We start from the raw sequence: 15,805 nt of genomic DNA on the forward strand, positions 1-15,805 counted from the left end.
TGCTCGGGCCACATCTCATCTGAACACACAAGAAGAAAAATAGGTGGAAATAAGTTTTTCCTCTAGCACTTCTCTCAGGCACAACTTAGCAGAGGAGCCAAAAGGACTGTGAAGACGAAGCTGCACAGAAATTCAATGGAAATGTAATTATCTGCCCCTACCTCAGTCAAAACCCCATCCTGCAGCAGTATTTGGGACGTGACAGAAAACCCTGAAGTGTAAATCAAATGATGTTGTTAATGCATTTGAGCATTATTCAGCTGCACGACTGAACCGAGGGCTTCACGCAGCCACGCTGTGCTGCACTGCAGTCCCTGTGCTGCTTCCAGTAAATAGCAGTGTCCTTTGGAACAAGGTTTCTGTGCAGGCTCAGCCTTTACCAGCAAAAAAAAACCCAAACCTAAGGCTGTCTTGATAAAAAATAATGTAGAAAACTCGATGTGGATGTAAGCCAAAGCAAACATTGGGGTTGGTGTAGGAGGTGAGCAGCAGTGGGGCTCACACCCTGGCCAGCTTCCCCAGGCCCTCCCCAGTGCGTGTTGTCCATGCCTACCTCCATCCATGGGGCTGAGCTGGGACAGCACTGTGTTGTACAGAAAAAGGAAGAGAATGAGTTAAAAACCAGCAGCCCCACGGACTACCAGCCCTGCTCGGTACAAGCTGTCTCCCCAGCATTTCCTGCTGCTTGTCACTGAGAGCTGGGGACGTCAGACTTTGTCACGCAAGAGAGAATTGCTATTAATGGGTTTCTTTCATCAGAACAACCTGAGCTTTTTTATTTCTGCAGCGGTTGGCTTCATTAAAAGCCCTTCCCCATCTGCCCACAGCTGACATGCAGAGGAAACCAGCGCCGTCAAACGAACAATAGCTCATACCTTAGAGAAAAGGAAGGTGGTTTCGAGCTTAACCCAGGGACTGACTCAAAGCCTCCTGAAGTCAGTGGGTGGATTTTCAATTGACTTCAAACAGTGTCAGACCTCAACCCAAGAAATCAGTCAGAGGAGGCTTCAGCGCCCTGAATCATTTAATGCTGATACTCAGTGTGATGACGTGCAAATTTGGATAGACCACCTCAAATCCTGACGTAAGAACGCGATCTGCATCAGCCCAGCAAACAAGAAATCCCACCAAACACCTCCCAGCTGGGAGAGCTGTGACACTTAGGCCAGTAATAGGGTGCATCCTGGAAGTTTGGGGTTTTTTCTTGGAAAGCTGACAGCAAAAAGCAAGTGCTGCACCGAAGCCCAGGCCCTCCAAGCTGATTTAAAGGCATGCTTCTGCACTGAAAGATTCCAAACACCAAACAGACCCTACTCTTCTTGCCAGCAGAGCAACCTCTCGTGGCTGCAGGGGTGTCTGCAGCACCCAGCAAAGCACCCTGCTTCCCCAGCTGCAAATACAAAGCTGACCAAAAGTAGAAAAGGGACTCCAGGACCTTCATAGCGTGAATGATACCAAACTGTCAGTGCTGCTCAATTGGTTTTGGCCCAATACAGATGCTGGGGAGCCCAGCCCTGGGTTTCTCTACATGTGGGGGCAGATGGAGCCATGGCCAGGAGAGGCAGGGGCTGGGCAGAGTGCAGCCCTGTGCTACCAGAGGAAGGGGAGCAGATGGTGGGAAGTGGCTTGTCCCTCCCTGGTCGCCTTGCTGTGAAGCACTGGCAGCAAGCTGGAGCAAAGGAAGCACAGAGCATTTCTGCTCAGAGTGGGGGCTGTTCATTAACACACGCATTTGCAGATCATTTCCTTTACTCCACTGAGGAGGAGATGAGAACCAGGAGACAGTAGCACGGCCAGGGCAGAACGCCTCAGCTGGGATGTGCTGTGGTTACTCCAGCTGAGCTCCAGCAGCTGTCGAGCCCACTGCGTGCCCACCAGCACAGCCACCTGCACTGCAAGGCCCAGCACGGCCACCAGCACCCACCTGCTTCTCTTCTCTGCAGCCCAACCAAGGAGCAGCCATGCAGCCTAACAGCTCAGCCTCTACGCGTCCATGAGAATGGACTGGAAGAAAGCAATCAGCAGCGGATAAAACTCCATCTCAGTGCACAAAAACACCTTTCACATCCCTCCCGAAGCCCTCAAAAGAGGTACTTTGGAGAGATGCTCCAATCCTTTAGAGAGGGTTGAATTTTTCCCAGTCTGAGCCTCAAGTCCCAGCATGAGCTCTGGGAACGAGCCACATGAGAAGCGCCTGCGTTATGGGAACATCAGGGCTGTCCCTCGCAGCACAGGGCTCAGCGGTTTCATCTTTGCATACCCACAGTGCAGGAGGTGAGTGCCCCTCCAGCCCTCACCCACACCTCCAGCTCAAGGCTCGCCATGGGAAATGCCCAGCCAAGAAGCACACAGCGGGTCCCAGAGCCACCAAAGGATGGGAGAAGAGGACGGGGAGCTCCACAGAGCCCTGGTGAGCAGCAGCACCAGCCCACTGCTAAGAGGAAAAGAGGAAAACGTTCGCAGGGACCATCTCTTCTGCTGCCTAACAAAGTCAAGCACAGATAACTCATTATTCACATGCCTGAAGTCGGCCTGCTTACGCCATTTGGAAAGAGAATCAGTCACGGCGAGGCTCTGCTTTGGTTTCCTCTGGCTTTCATGAGACACTGCTGCTACTGTCTTCCTCCAGCTTTGAGAGCAGGGCAGTGTCGCAACGCAGAGGATTTACACCGACTCCAACAACGAAAGGAAAATAATATTTAAGGGAGAAAATTAAAAAAAAAAAAAAAAAGAAAAGAAAAAAAGAAGCTGCTAATTTCTAAAGCTTTTTTAGCCAGTGGTGGTCCGAGATGAATTGGCTGCCTCTAAAAGGCTGAAAATAAATATCCCTCTTTTTGAAGAAAACACGCTGGCTCACAGCCAGCTGGCAGGAAGCACGGAGATACGTTGCACTTACAGTGGGTTTTTACTGTCTGAAGCTGCAGCAGTGGGAGAGATGTTCATTATATGCAGGCTGGTATTGATTAGCTGGTTTGCAAGCCCCTAATCTCCTCTCACTTGTGGGTTGGTCCCTTGGCTTCGCCTCTGCCTCTCTCCCTGCCCACCCCATGACAGGAGGCCACGCAAGCACACAGCTTCTGATAAACCCCATCGTGCTTTGGAGCCCTGCTGACACCAGCACACCCCCAAACTCAGCCCTCTGGGAGGAAAACAAATTTGGATGGGACTTCCAGCAGCTCCTAACGATGCAGGAGCTGCGGCTCATGGTCAGGTTGAAAGGAGCATCACACCCAAATCTCTGTGCAGGTTTAGTACGGACCCCTGAGGGACATGGGCTCCCCACTCCTAGGGTTTGCACAGGAGGACTGATCCTGTCTGGATGCACAAAGGTATTGAAACACTTTGCTGTGCTGGTAAAGCTGGTGGGAATCCCAGCAGCAGACAGGGTAAAGTTCACCAGGTCTTCCCATCCTTTAACACCCCTGAGAAAAATCTGGCTCTGAGGCTGCAGGGTGAATCAGGAGGGATTTAAAGGTCTTGACTGAAGAACTGAAAACTTCACCCAGCACGTTTGTGGGAAATCCTGCAGCTTTCATAGCAAGGTGCAAAAAAAAAAAACAAAACAAAACAAAACCCCACCACCCTCCCTCGCTGCTTCTGCTCCCATTTCCAGGAAGGCAGAGCTCAGCTATGGGCTGCCATCCAGTTCTCACGGAATTAGGCAAAAAAACCCCGATTCAAAGATTTCGAGGCTGGGTGCTGGGGAGGAAGCAGACAGATCTCAAGCACATCCAGCTGGTATTGCCTCAGTCGAGTCTGAGATCAGATTTCCAAGTGCATACATTAGCTGTCAGTGCACAGATCAGTGGAGTTCTGCCAGTTTGCAGCAGGCAGTGAGTTAATGCCTGCTATCTAACAATTCGAAATGGAACCTGTGTGGTACCAGTATGGCTGGTTTTTCCCATCTAATAACCTGTTCCATTAGGGCAAGCGCATCAAATTCCTTTGGGTGACACTGGTTAGGATTAGGATACTGTGCCCTGGACAGGGAGGATCATCTGCTGGGTTCAAATCCGTGCAAGGAATGTGCAGTGTTACAGCTAATGCATACGAGATGTGCCTGATGCTGCAGGGCCAGGCAGCAGCCAACTGGATGCAGCAGCTCTCCCCAGCCGGTCCTGCACTCCCAATAACACCACACAGATCAGATCCAAACTTTCCCAAGGTTTGAGGATACTGAGCCTTGGGTTTCCCCTTTGCCCTAGGACAGAGCTGGAGCAGAGCCCTGACATTTGAATGCTAATATCCCCCAATCCCAGGACTGAACTCTGAGCTCCATCTCCAGAGACTGGCTGGTATGTTGGATAATTACAGCTCCTGTCGAGCTTTGCCAGCACTCTCAATGCAACACCGTGAGAGCCCCAAAGCAACGTTACCTGCGTGGCTCCCTTAATGCTCTGCACAGTGCTCCTCCAGGGAAACAGCAGCAGAGCTGTGTTCCCACACCAGCAGCCCTGACAGGGAAGCACAGCTTTGGCTGCATCCCGCTGCCAACATCCCTGGTGCCATGACTTGGAGGCTGCAGCACCGGGCTGCCCCCCATTTCTGGCTGCTCCTCTCTCTACCACTCAGTGCATAGATTCGCTGGAAAGAGTAAAGATAAAATCATACAAAACAGCATCGAAGCCCCTTCCGCTGCAGGATATGATTTATCTCTGCCAGATTTCAGAACAGGTGATGGGTCAGTGGAGAGTGGGGTCTTAGGAACTCAATTTCATCTCACTCTGAGTCAAATCCTCTTCCTTCCTCTGCCACATCATTGAAGCGATTGGTTGTGCTGATAAACCCTTTGAGAGGGAGAAACGAGACGTGTCCTGCCCCGATATCTGATGCGATCTTGTGGTTTTGTTTGATAGTTTGGGTCCTTTAGCTGCTATCTTCCCTGAAATGAAACTTGCCTTTTAGCACTGACTTTCTTTTCAATCGTCAATAAACACACAGCTCAACCATCCTCACCAACTGCCCCCATGTCCACGTTGTGCTCCCACTCCTTTGCCCCTTTGCAAAGTTCACAGCATCCTCAATACAAACACTCCTCTTTGGTCCTCGTGTGTCCCAGCACACACATCCCCTCCTGCCCCATCCCAGCCCATCTCCTAGCACAGACTCACACAGCCACATCCAGCAGAAATGCATTTCGCTGTTTATCCATACAACTCCTGCACACATCTGAACCACCACCAATGCTTCTGGAAGCATCCTTCACCAGACCTCTGCTCCCCAAACATTCCCCACCCAACAGATGCTCCTTCTGCTCCCCTACAATCTCTTCCAAATGCAATATTGATGCCCTCATCTCCAATCCCAATCCTTTCTGTCTTTTGCAAACCCGGAGCAGAATCAGGTTATGCTCTCCTACAGCCTGGGGTTTTCCGAAGCCATCAAAAGCAGGAGGTGTTGCAACCAATCTCAACAAAGATTCTTTGTACACCAGGAGCAAAAAATAATTTCCCTGCTCTGCCTCCCGATGCTGCTTTGCTTAGAAAATATCGGTCGTTTTTAAGTGAAATGATTTTGCAGTTATTATGCGCCAGGTGATTATAAAAGCTGAGGTGGAACGCACTCCATGCAGCAAATAAAATAATTAGAGGAGCCAATTTACCGGAGCCCGTATAATTTGGGTTGCTTTGTTATTGCTTCTTTCAAGGCCTGGGTTACAGGAATGGGTGATGCAAACCTGCAGCCGGGGGACATTGCCCTCCTGGGAGGGCTGAGGTCCCTGCAATGCTCCACTCAGTGTTTGCCACCCCTCGAGCTGAACCCCGACTCGTGCCTTTGCCCAGAAGGGGTTAACAGGGTAGCAGTGCCTATAAGAAATTAGAGGAGGTAGTTTAACATAATTGCCTGCCATGCATGTATCAACAGCAGTCCCGAACTGCCTCTGCAAGAAAACAATGCCCTGGATGGTCTCAGCAGATACCAAAGGGTTCGGATTTACCCGCTGGGATCAAAACACATTAGCAATGGGAATACAAACAGAGAAACCCTGCTCCACAGCAAGTACTGATCTGCAGGGACTCCTGCATGAACTCGGCAGCTTGGAGCTTTGCACTGATTCCTTGCACCCCCAGCACAGCCCCAAAGGAGGGGGCACTGGGAGAGCCTTTGGGACACACACCACTGTGCTGCCATCAGCCCAGCACCTGCTTTCATGTTTCTCCACTTGAAGAGGCAAAAAGGGATTCTCCACCAATGCCACAATGTGCCCAGAGCCCCTTCTGCTCCTCCAGTTTGGGAGGGGGTGGGAATAGAGAGCCAAAAACCCCACCATGAACGGAGCAGAGGCAGCACCAGGCGGCCGCCACGCGCCCAGGGCCAGAGTGGAAGCAGGAAATGGTCACTAAGGATTTCCTCCTCTTCCTCCCCAGGGTCAGGAGAGGTGGGAAATTGGCACAGCTTAAGCGCCGCGCTTGAAATTAGAACAAATTAAAGCGATTTTACAGTAGGCAAAGAACTGCCCCAGAAGCGTTGAGGTCATCTATTTTTTTTCTCCTCTTTTATATTTCTGCTTTGGCCATTATTATTATTATTTTTTTTTAAACAGTTCCCATATAAACTGGGAAACATTTGTGCATTTATATTTCGCTAAGGAGAAGCAGAGGAAAAACACAAAAGACCCTCAGAATACCCCAAACTATCGCCCCACGGGAGCAGTTCAGCAACAAGGCTGGCTGGCAACGCAAGGACAGCTCAAATTCAAGTTTCACGCATCCCCATGAGAAACCCTCTTTGCCAAGATAAAGATCTGCAGTCGTACAACCCAGCTCACAGCCCAGCCTAAATGCAAGCAGAGAAGCAATCTGCATTTCTCAGAGGTAATCAGAACGTTCCTGGATGATCCTTCCCTCTTTTTTTTTTTTTTCTTCTGCTTTCCTTTTTTGCCTGGATAAAGGGAAGTCCCAAAGAGATGCTCTTTGTTAAAGGAACTGCCAAAGAGTCAGAAGTTTCGCCAGAAATCATCGATGACTTAAAAAACTAGAAGTCAGCACAGAAACAACCACCTCCACTGCACGATAATTGCAGTTTTGTACTTTTTATGGCATTTAAGCCATTGAAGGCATGAAGATAGGGTGTAAAGAGTCAGCTTGGCACAATGCAGCTATGCCCCAGCATAAGGCAACACAAGGGGTGCACCCACAGCCCCAGATGAGGGGGGATAGGGGCTCAGCTTAGGGCAGCACATCCTATAGGGACACCTGGCAGCTCCAAGTTGTTACCATCACACTGGGGTCTCTACAGAGAGCTTGTTCTGATGAAGAGCATTGCTTCCCTTTCCTGAGTCAAGCAGGCTGCTGGTTTTGCTGTCTCAAGATGCAAATCTGACTCCTCTGCAGCTGTGGGGATGGGGGTTGGGGGGGGGGGTATGTGGGATGGCTGTCCTCACCAGCACAGCCCCAGACGCCCTCCTCCTCCCTGCCTCGAACTGGAGGACTCACTGAGAATCAAAAGCAAAACCCCTCAGAACAGATTCACCAGAATTTGGAAAAAAATAAAAATAAAAAATTCAGATCTTGGGAGACAAAAAAATAAGAAAAGCACCAAAAGGGGCTTCTCTCTTTGGTGTATTTGGGGCAGCTTGGTGTGCACTGTTACCACCACTAGAAGAAATGGGGCTGGAGGCACCCACTGCCCCCCTTCGCCTCTTCCTCCCCATTCCCAGCTCAGCCTTTCCTCTATTTTGGGGGACCTTTTTCCCCACCTCTGCCTGCAGCCATGAGCCCCTCAATGCATGGGCTGCTGGAGAACAACCTCGCACCCCCAACCCCCCCCCCTCCTGGGTCACCAACACCTCCACCAACACCTCGCTCAGGCACAGAGAAGGGGCAGGAAGGAGGGTTTCCACCCCCTGCAGACTACAAGCTTTCCATTTCGCAGCTGAGAGCGCGTGGCTGGGCTGCAGCTCAGCCTGACGTCGCACACAGGGGACAGGCAGGGAAGGGAAACCCTCACCCAGACTCTTGAGAACATCAAAGTAAAACCCAGCGTTCTTGGAAATGGCTCAGAAACGTGGGAGGTGAGAAGCTACGGGTGTGCAGGGAGCTGGGGCTGAGGCTGCAGCCCATCCCTTGCGTTCAGAGCTGTCAGTGCACACATCCAGCGTGGCCCCACAGTGTACTGGGGTCAGTAGGATGAGGGAGCCCCACGTGTTGCCCTGCCTGGCCTCGCTTTCCTTCCCATCAGTGCAGGAGAAGAGAACATGAAGCTGCAGAGCAAAAAGCACATGGGTACCCAGGGTGGATGGAGCACCCTGCTCCATCCCTATGTGCTTTTTGCTGGGGGAGGGGATAAATAAAATAATAGTAATAATAATAAATAGAACACATCTCCATCCCCCAGCTTCTCCTGACCTTCTACCAAGTGGTCCAGCATTCAGCAGGGAAGCAGAGGGCTCTGAGCATCCCCATCTCTCCAGCACCCACAGTCTGGGGTGGGTGGGCTCCTGGTGACACAGCTGCACACGTGTGTGCTGGGTGATCCATTCTGCTTGGGTTCTCCTCACTCCTCACCATGGTGGTCAGGATGGGGTAGGAAGGGAAAGCATGGGGTTAAGGGCTGAAAGGGCTGTAAAAAGCTGGGGAATGGGTGTTAAGAAAGGGTAAACAGCAGCAAAAAAAAAATATTAGAAAAGACACTGGAAGGAAGAAAGCAGGAGCTTGCAAAGAGTTCCCAGGAGATGGGCAGGAGAGGGGAGGAGAGGAGGAAGTGGAAAGGTTTGGCAAGAAGTGACAGCAAGGAGGAGGACAGAGCTGGAGGAAGGGGAAAGGGAAGGCAGCCAACAGAGAGGTGTGAGGGGAGGCCCTGGAGATGCTCTCATTTATCCAGGAATAGACTAAACAGCCCTGCATAGCTCCCAGCTATTCCTTCCTCCACATTCTGCCTCCTGTGGGTGGGAGAGCCTCTGCACGAGGACTGCAGTGCAGCAAAGTCGGGTTGCTGCTAAATGGAGAGCTGCAGAGGGGGGGGGGGGAGGGAAGGAAATTCCACAGGAAGCTGAAATATTTTATTACTTCCTGTTTGCACAGAGTATGTCAACACTCGGCACCTGACACGCCATTTGTTTAGAGCTAAGGTGTCAACTCCAAAAAAACAAAGATGTCCTCTGCAGATCAAACCCGCAGCAAAGCAGGGTGCAATAGAAAGAATGGAGCAAAGGCAGCAGGACCAAGGCAGCGCTGGGAGTTCATTAGGACTCCGTGGGCTCAGAGCTGTGGGTCCCAGTGCCCAGCCTGGTGCCCCCCAGCCCTGCCATGAGTTCCAGCTGCAGCCTGGTTTGCCATCATTTCTCACCCAACTCAACTTGATCTCCAACTCCTCAGATGTTTTCTGGGCACAGCTTTAGTGAAAAGAGTTGCTCAAGGGCTGAGATGAAGCGATGGGACAGGGGTGGAAGATGAATGGGAAGCTCAGAGGTGGGGCACGGAGAGGAGTCACGGTTCTGGCCAAAAACCCCACGAGAACATTTGCTGGAAGAATTTCACTGCATCTGAGAAGATGATGCCCAGGGCTTTCCCAGGATCCCAAGACAAATGGCCAATTCTTTCCATATGAAGGATGCTTTTCTGCACCGTCACACCAACCCCTCCCCAGCCCCAACGCTGCTCCTGCACCCAATCTCCATGTCCCTCTCATTTGTGACACTGCTGCCAAGAAGGGCCAAAAAGCACATTGTCACCTATATGCACGTTGCACATCTACACAGATACACTCATCTATGAAGTACCTGCACCATACAAATAACCACAAGCCCTGGTGGCTGCTCTCACCTCCCAAAGCTGAGCAGGGAGGGCAATGGAAGCCTTGGTGCTCAGCCAAAGCCCTGAGGCTCCTCCAGGTGAGCAGTGCTGAGCAGAGGGTGCTGTGCCAGAGCCCCCCAGTGGCAGCCGGGCCAGAAAACCACCTCTGACATCTCCAGCCCAAACCACTCTGCAGGCAGCAGTTCCACATCGCAGATCTGCACACGGATGGATGGGGAGGAAGGGAGGGGCAAAAGGATTTTTTGTTTTAGTTTTAGTGGCAGGTTCATTCAAAAATGCAAAGCAATGAGTATAATGAAGGAGAAAACTACCCCCCATCTCCCCACCATAGACTGGATTTTCACCAAACAAGGCTCAAACCGAACATAGGTGAATTCCCTTTTCTGCCTACAAGTTTACAATCTTCTGAAAAGGAGACCAAAAAAAGCCCTACAAAAGACAATTTAGGCCTAAACTGCTCAGGTCACCAATCTGTGGGGGCACAGGGATGGGGTCCTGTGCAGACTGAGCTCATGGGGGCACCCAGCCCATGGTGGGGGCTGGAACTGGGTGGTCTCTACAGTCAACTCCAACCTCAGCCACTCTATGCAATTAACCCACAAGACAAAAGCACAACCGACACGTGAACACCACGCAGACCTCCTTAAGGAGCCGACATCTCCAGCACAGGTATGCAGATCAGAAAAAGCCAAAAGCACAGCAGCAAAGCGCTGACCTTGCATCCCAGGACAGCATCCCTCAGGCAAACCAAGCGAGAGGCAGGGCAGGCTGCTCCATGGCAGGTTTTGGCTAATTGTGCCAAACGAAGGCACGGCACCAACGCAAACAGAGCCGGGAGAGCTTGCCCACAGCTCAAAACCCACAGCTCAAACCCACAGCTCCTGCCCAGTGTGCCTCCATATCAGAGCCTTTAAATTAAAGATCGGCGGCGGCTGGCCTGCGTGTTGAAATGCAGGAGGAGGAGCGGCTGTGATTCAGCTGGGGTTTGGTGAGCGCGGAGTATCGGTGAAATCAGAGCAAACCAAACGCTAAGAGTAGTAACTATCTCGCCGTGTATTATTATTTATATATTCCCTGTGATGGTGATGATGATTATTATTATTAGAAAGGCAATCTGATGCAGCAGATAAGGGGCTGAGCAGGAGTCAGGAGGCCTGCTTGGTTTCTATTCCTGAGCTGGAGGTGTTGTGCAATTCCACACCGCCTGTCCTCGGGTTCTACAGCACCCACCACGACCTGCAATACCCTCCACCTGCAGGGCTGTGCTTTGGTTCTAAGAACCAACCGACCCAAACCCAGCAGCCCTGCGCATCCTGGGTGCCAGCTTTGCAAACAAGCATCTCAACCCTGCAGGCTCACACAGACCCCCCCCCAACACCCCAGGCTCCAAAATTAAGAATGAGCAAAGACAAAAATAATTAAAGAAAAAAAAAGAAAGAAAAAGGAGAGGAAAAAAAAAAAAAAATCAAGAAGCAGCAATGAAAATAAAACCCTCTTACAGAGGGAACAGCCTCAACCTGGCCTGACATCAAGGGGTGCCGATGGCCCAGTGACAGCATCAACAGAAAATGTTTTCTGAAGCATGTTTAGAAGGGATCAAACTGCTTCCCTTCCATTTGGGCACCGACAGCTTTACACGCAAAGTGAATAAACTGTGCTTTATATCCCCGGGGTGGTGCTGGGTGAGCAGGAGGTTGGCGGGGCCGGGATGAGGGCACACAGAGTGCTGCTCACTCCCAACCCCTCTGAGAGTGGGGAGCTCCAACCACCCCGACCCCACAAATGGAACACAGAGCCCCACTGCCTGCACCCCAATCACACAGAGGGGTGGTTCTGCAGTTGAGCTGCCTGCTTGGTTTTTCTCATTCTCCACCAGGCTGCTAGGCCGTGCAACCCGAAAATAAAACTGACAGCAAGCAGCAGATGCCCCACAGGCAGGCAGGAGGCACGGGGCAGCCTGTGGGATCAGGGAGCAGCAATTCCAGCTCAACACCCCCAACCTGCAACACCCTGCACACCCCCAGTGCACCAGCACCTCATTAGCTCCATGCTGCTAACGAAGCTGCGTCCTTCCCCTATGAATGAGGAGAGCTCAGGCTGCCGGCAACCCAATCCCTCCTGCTGTTGGGACCCCCAAATCCCTCCCATGCCAAACAAAGCACAGAACTCACGTCGTGGCTCCCGGGGTCCATCTACAGTGACTTTAATGGCTCGGTGGTACGTAGCGACCTGGGTGGGGTTGGTGAACACTGTGATCGTCAGGGTGAAGCTTTTTCCTAAGCAAAGGTAAAGGGAAAAATAAGAAAAGAGGACATTCGCGTGGGTTCGGTTCCTTTGAAAGCAGATTGCTCCTGCTGGAGCGTGCTCAGACATAAATATTCGCATACACCAAACTCCAACACTCATCGTTTCATTTCAGGGATGTTATTGCTGAGCTACAAAGCTTGGCTGGCTCTGCCAGGGTTCCACTGCTGCAACAAAGAGGCCTGGACTGGCTTAGAACAGCCCTGACCTTCCTGGACAACCCTTTGTCCCCATATCAATCCTCCCACCCACAGCAGCCTACCAGTGCCTCCCCACCCAGACAATTCCTTTTTCCCCCCAAAGGAATTCAGCCCCAAAACACAGCACTGGACCCCCCCCACCCCCCACCACTCCCCACCTTCCCCAGGGCCAGTTTGGGTCCTGGTGCCCATGGGACGCTCCTTAGGAGCAATCTGCCAACAAGGCACCTCTGTAGGTGTGACAGATGATGGGTAAAGCCACACCAAGCTGCAGCATAAATGGGCACTGAACCCAGCCCAGCTTCACCCAGCCAGGAGCAGCCCCCCCTGTGTGACCCCCAGCCTAGGAGATGCTGTAACTGTGCCCCTCTCTCCATCCCCATGTAGGCAGGAAGCAGGAACCTGCTGCCAGGAGACATTCCACACATCATCATGGGGAGCTGTAGTGATGCTACTGAAGCACCAAGATCGTTACCTTCATTATTTAAAAAAATAATAACGATGGGGAAAAAAAATTAAATAAATGGGAGGAGGCAAGGAATAAATGCTCTCTAAAGCCAGGTTCGGGAGTGCAGCCCCAGCAGAATGGGAGGGGATGGGAAGATAGCAGCAGCCATACGCCCCCTACCCTGCTCTGCTCCCACCCTGTGCACCTTACAGCACCTGCAGCCCTCTGGGTCCACGGGGGCTGCAAGGGAGCAGCTCCAGCTGAGCCCCCCCTGAGCACCCACTGCAGGATCACAAAGGCATCGGGTGCTGAAGGGTGAGCAGAATTCACCCCAAAGAAGCCACGCATCACCCTCAGCCCTGCAGGGAGAGCCTCCCCCGCTCCATCTTCCCCTGGTTCAGGTTTCTCAGATCCCAGCCACCGTTTGATGCTAAGGATGGACCCGAGAACACCCACAGCAAATAATAATAATAATAATAATAGACATAAAGGCTATTCATATAGCTAGAAGGAGATAATAATAATAATCAATAATAACAATTTCTCCTTCAATCTATTCTTATTATTATAGTCTTGAGAACACTCAGCAGAAGCGGCTCTGCAAACATCCCAACCCGCAGAACAGCACCAAGCAGCACCTTCAGCTCATTCTCTACACAAGGAGGAATTGTGTCGTCCCCCACCCCCGATTCCCCCCCCTCCTCCCTCATTTCGGACGCGCTCCGCAGCCCCACCGGAGCGCCGGGATCCACACAAACCGCGTCCGCAAAAAAGCCGACGGGAGCGGAGCTGTGGAACCCGAGGGTAAAGGTAAGGGTTATTAAGGAACATGATTTTAGGAGGTATTTCCACGTGGAGAAAGGCATCGGTTGGTTGCGAGTCCCCGAGCAGAGCTGCAGCTCCGTGCTGGTTCTGCCGGCTCGGATTTATTTATTATTCCTTTCTATTTTTGGTTGTTGCCGTTAAATGGATGCTCCTTCTCCAGGTGATCTTTTCCCCGCATTTTTTGGCGTCCTCTCACACAACCACGGCCGCGACTCTCCTGCCTCTCTACCGGCTCTCAAAAATCCCTCCCACGAATTGAAAACGACCATTATTACTCAGCACCGTTTTGAACTCATTTCTCTCCTTCTCGGGAAACCCGGGCTGACGTTCCTCCTCCTCCTCCTCCTCCACCTCCATTCACCGCTCCCGGCCCCGACGGCCGCTTGCAGCTCCGTCCCGCACCCCGGCCCCTCAATGGGGCTCCCCGGGGGCACCGCACCACCCCCCCCCCCCCCACCACCCCTCTAACCCCGGCTTTCGTTTGGACACCGCCGTACGAGCAGCAAGGCAGGCTGTTGGAGCACAGCGAACACCCCCTCCGCCCCCCCCCCCCCCCAAGTGCTCGAGATCCCCTCCTTTTGTTCTACAGATGCAGATGGCGATGGGGAGGGGAAGGGGAAGGATCTGCTCCTGCTTCTGCCCCCGGTGCGAACACAACGCCCAGAACCGTTCAAAGTTCGCAAATCGAGAACCTCCAGGGGCCGATTTGAGGGCACAGAACTCGCTGTGACCCCCTGGGCGTTTTCACACACAGCATTTACACGAACGGACACACAGAGCTCTGCTCCAACAAAACACCGGGCGTTAAATTCAGATTTCCATCAATAGAAACAAAGCCGGAGCCGGGCTCGTAGGAATGAAACAGGAAGGTAAGAGCGGCAACCGGGATAAAAACCCAACCGGAACGATTCTGAGCATTAAATACCCCTCAGAGCCCCTCGGTTTGAGGGGGAGCACAGCCCAACCACCGACCGAAATAAGGGAAGAAAACAGCCCCGATCTTTGCTCCTTCTCAAGGTGCAATGAGGACCAGAGGGAGGAAGGAGAGACGTGGAAACTGCTTGCCTCCAGCACGGCAGAGCAGAGCAGGAAAGTTCCCAATGCAACCAAAGGCAGAGCCGAGGTTGGGTTGAGTTTGGAAATTCGGAGAAGAAAAAAAAAGAAAAGAAAAGAAACAACAACAAAAAAACAGAAAGAAAAGAGCCGAAGGGAATAATTGATTGCAGAAATGAAAGCTTAATTCATAAAAGAAAAAACATTTTCCGCCCATCAACCTGCAAGCAGTTAAGCGGGGAGTTTTTAAAGAAACGGCAACTTGGAGAAGGAGCCAACAGGAAAAAGGAAATGTATGAAAGAATGTAAACTATTCAAGTTTCATAAAGAGGAACAAGTAAACAGTTATTACATGCAAATAATTCCTAACATCACTGCTTTTAATTAATGCAGAGAAGTCAAAATATATCCGACGTCGTATGTGTACATCCAGAGATGGAGAAAATGCTACCAGATGGCCATTAATGTGTAGCATTCTGCCTTTTTTTTTCCTTTTCGGAGTGAATTAAGTGGCTCAGTCTGCAGCCTTTATTGGTGATGAAATGCTGAAATGCTATTGACGCTGTCGGGAATTCAGGTAGGACGCGGCTGGGAGGGGGGAAGGATTTCCTTCCAGCTGTTTGCAGGGGATTCGTCCTGCTCTGGAGATGGCACAGATTCATTTCCTGGATGGTTTGCTGTCACAAACCATTCCTTGAGATCGGTGCGGGGCTGAGCGACAGAGCCAGAAGGTAACATCGCCCTTCTGCTTTCCCATACAGCGCGGGGAAAACAAGTGCGCCTCTCCCGCCCGGCTCCCGCATCTCCCACGGCGTTAAGAACGGATCTCCCCGCAACCCCACCCGCAGGACACCGCTCTTCCCAGGAGAACCGCACCGCCCCGTTTCCATCAGCCAACAACGAGCCTTCCCCTCTTCCGACACCGCACCGCATCTCCCTCAATTCCGCAGCACTGAGATCGGGGTTTTCAGCCCCGCACCGGCCAGGGGCTGCTTTAATACACGCAAGCTTCGCAATGAGGTTTTTTTTCTTGCCCCTTCCCCCATCCGAACATCTCAGGGAGGAGCGGAGCACCGCCGCAGCCCCGAACGACCCATTGAAGAATCACTTTGGAGCCGGGGTTTGGGGGGGTTCCTCCCTGCACACCCCGCAGCAACACAACCGCCTCCGTCGGTTTGCGAGAAAAACGCCGTTAAATAAAAAAAATAGAGAGCTTTCTT

General features: G+C 51.9%; 1 protein-coding gene across 1 annotated transcript in view; it reads right to left on the reverse strand.

Moving 5' to 3' along the window:
* Positions 1-15,805, reverse strand: part of RUNX3 (RUNX family transcription factor 3) — a 41,464-nt gene that overhangs the window by 10,645 nt on the left and 15,014 nt on the right. The window contains exon 4 of the mRNA XM_042833964.1: positions 11,927-12,031. Within this exon, the coding sequence (XP_042689898.1) occupies positions 11,927-12,031 (105 nt within the window). The remainder of the gene's footprint in view (positions 1-11,926; positions 12,032-15,805) is intronic.

The sequence above is a fragment of the Centrocercus urophasianus genome, unplaced genomic scaffold (genome assembly GCF_019232065.1).
Source record: "Centrocercus urophasianus isolate 14NV4802_14NV808 unplaced genomic scaffold, USGS_Curo_1.0 seq_43, whole genome shotgun sequence".
In the NCBI taxonomy this organism is placed as follows: domain Eukaryota; kingdom Metazoa; phylum Chordata; class Aves; order Galliformes; family Phasianidae; genus Centrocercus; species Centrocercus urophasianus.